This window comes from Corticium candelabrum, chromosome 14 (genome assembly GCF_963422355.1).
Source record: "Corticium candelabrum chromosome 14, ooCorCand1.1, whole genome shotgun sequence".
Lineage (NCBI taxonomy): Eukaryota > Metazoa > Porifera > Homoscleromorpha > Homosclerophorida > Plakinidae > Corticium > Corticium candelabrum.
Window position 1 is genome coordinate 7,473,350 of NC_085098.1, and position 2,500 is coordinate 7,475,849.

Below are 2,500 nucleotides of genomic sequence, written 5' to 3' on the forward strand. Positions count from 1 at the left end.
TTAGCAATTGTTATTGGTAGAGTAAGAGTTCAAATATAACAGTCTGTCTGTTTGTCTGTCTGTCTGTCTGTCTGTCTTTCTGTCTGTCTGTCTATCTGTTTGTCTGTTTGTTTGTCTGTCTGTTTGTCTGTCTGTTTGTCTGTCTGTTTGTCTGTCTGTTTGCCTGTCTGTTTGTCTGTCTGTTTATGTATTTGTCAGTATCTGTATGTTTGCTTGTTTGTCCATTTATTCATCATGTCTATTCATCTCTCACTCATCGCTTCCATCTTCTACAGCTAAAACAAACAAAACACCTTCTGAAACAGAAGAGCTAGCAGCAGCAGTTCTACAAGTCCGATCATTCTTATCCACACTACTAGACGACTCGAACACCACAGACATGCCAAACGATTCCGACATCCCGGAAATCAAACAGAAACTCATCGACATAAAGACAACGCTCACCACCCACTACCATGAGATCTTCCTCAATTGTTTCCACGCTTTCTATCCAACAGGACAACTCAAGTGGCTCACACTCTCTGAGCTACTAAAACAAGTTGATTTCGTGAAGCAAGGAGTGGCGGCCAATGCAAGCCATCGCTTAGCAACCATCATGGATGCTCTCGCGTCGCCTCGTGTTCGTTTATCTGCCGTGTTGCCTTCTGTTGGTGACGAGGGTGGCAGCTTTCAGACGGTTTCAGTGATGAGTGATCAACAGAGTCGTTTTCCGTTGTTGGAGGGTTTCGTGACGTTGCAGACGCATGTTGGTGAGGAGGATTGTGGATTGACGTTTAAGCAGGTCGTGTCGAAGTTGCTCGCTATTGTGGCGTCTCCTGTTCATTGTGCAACGTGTGTGACTGAGGAGGCGAGCGGGATGGTGGAGTTTCCTGATTTGTTGGTGAAGGCGAGTAGCAGGCTGTTGAGTGCGATTGTGGGGGAGCTGGCGTTGTCAGCTACTTTGTCAAATGTAAGTAGAGATTGAGAGATAATGGACAGACATGGATACAGACAGATAGATAGACAAACTTGTAGACAGACAGACTGATAGGTGGGTGGGTGTACAGACGAGTGTACAGACAGATAGATGTGGAAACGCACAGATAGGCAAACAAGTTGACAGACACATAGACTAACAAGTTGAAAGACTGACAAACAAGTTGACAGACGCATAGACAAACAAGTTAACAGACACATAGACAGACAACTTGACACACGCATAGACAAACAAGTTGACAGACAGATAGACAGACAAGTTGACAGACAAATAGACAAACAGGTTGACAGACAGATAGACAGACGAGTTGACACGCACACACACACACACACACACACACACACAAAGACACGCACACAGACACACACACACACACACACACACACACACACATGCACACACACACACACACACACACACACACACACACACACACACACACACACACACACACATACACACACCATTTCAACTATTCATAATTACTGATCTACATTTCAGTCTCCATACGAGACCAGCAGTCCTCAAATGCAGGAATCTCCCAGCCGATTCAGTACAGTTCAGCAGACAAACTGGAACACAGGAAACGGCAGCGCTGACGCAGTATCATTCAAAATCGATCGCTCAGGCATCACATTAGTCGGTGTGGCAATGTACGGTGGTGGTGGATCTCATCGCTACGAACTAGAACTTCTATCAAAGGTCACACAATTACACACAATATTTCAGCTTCTGTGTATTAGATAGTCATTGCTTTTGTTAAATGTAATAATAAATAATATAATTATTTATTAGTAATTAATATTAATATTAATTATTTATATTAATTATTTGTTGCTAATTAATATAAACAATAGTAATTTTTCAATTTTTAAATTTTTTAAATTTAACAAATTGTAATAATAATAAATAAATTAATTAATTAATAAATAATTGTAAATATAATATTATGTAATATAATAGTAGATAATAATATAATAGTAATTTAATAATATAACAACAATGATGTAATACAATGTATAAATATTGATAATTATAAATAATATATTTACTGCATTCAACCTATTTAACTCAATAAAATTATTTAATAAAAGTGGGTGTGTTATACTGTGTAATTGATATATATATGTAATACTAAACAGCCATAATAATTAATTCTAATTAATTATTATTTGTAACATATTAACTTTTATTTTTTAATATATATATATATATATATATATATATATATATATATATATATATATATATGTATGTATGTATGTATAGATATCAAGATTATTGGTAAACATTAGTTTGTTGTGTATTGAATTGTAGTCAGACTTTTTGTGTACAGAAAGAGTCAGTTGCTGTTGGTGCGGGACTCTTTGGAATTGGTGCAGACGGGTGGAAGCCGGTCTCTCATGTCAGAGGAGAATACAACGACTCGGACTGCAATTCAGAAAAAATTGCTCACTTGATGTTTGAAAGCCCCGTCCCTATAGAAGTGAGTCATACTGACAACAAAAACCAAATAGTCATGTG

At 37.6% G+C, this 2,500-nt stretch overlaps 1 protein-coding gene across 1 annotated transcript in view; it reads left to right on the forward strand.

The window, feature by feature from the left end:
- Positions 1–2,500, forward strand: part of LOC134189572 (E3 ubiquitin-protein ligase MYCBP2-like) — a 40,599-nt gene that overhangs the window by 16,473 nt on the left and 21,626 nt on the right. The window contains exons 25-27 of the mRNA XM_062657884.1: positions 276–949; positions 1,478–1,678; positions 2,313–2,462. Coding sequence (XP_062513868.1) covers positions 276–949; positions 1,478–1,678; positions 2,313–2,462 — 1,025 coding nt within the window. The remainder of the gene's footprint in view (positions 1–275; positions 950–1,477; positions 1,679–2,312; positions 2,463–2,500) is intronic.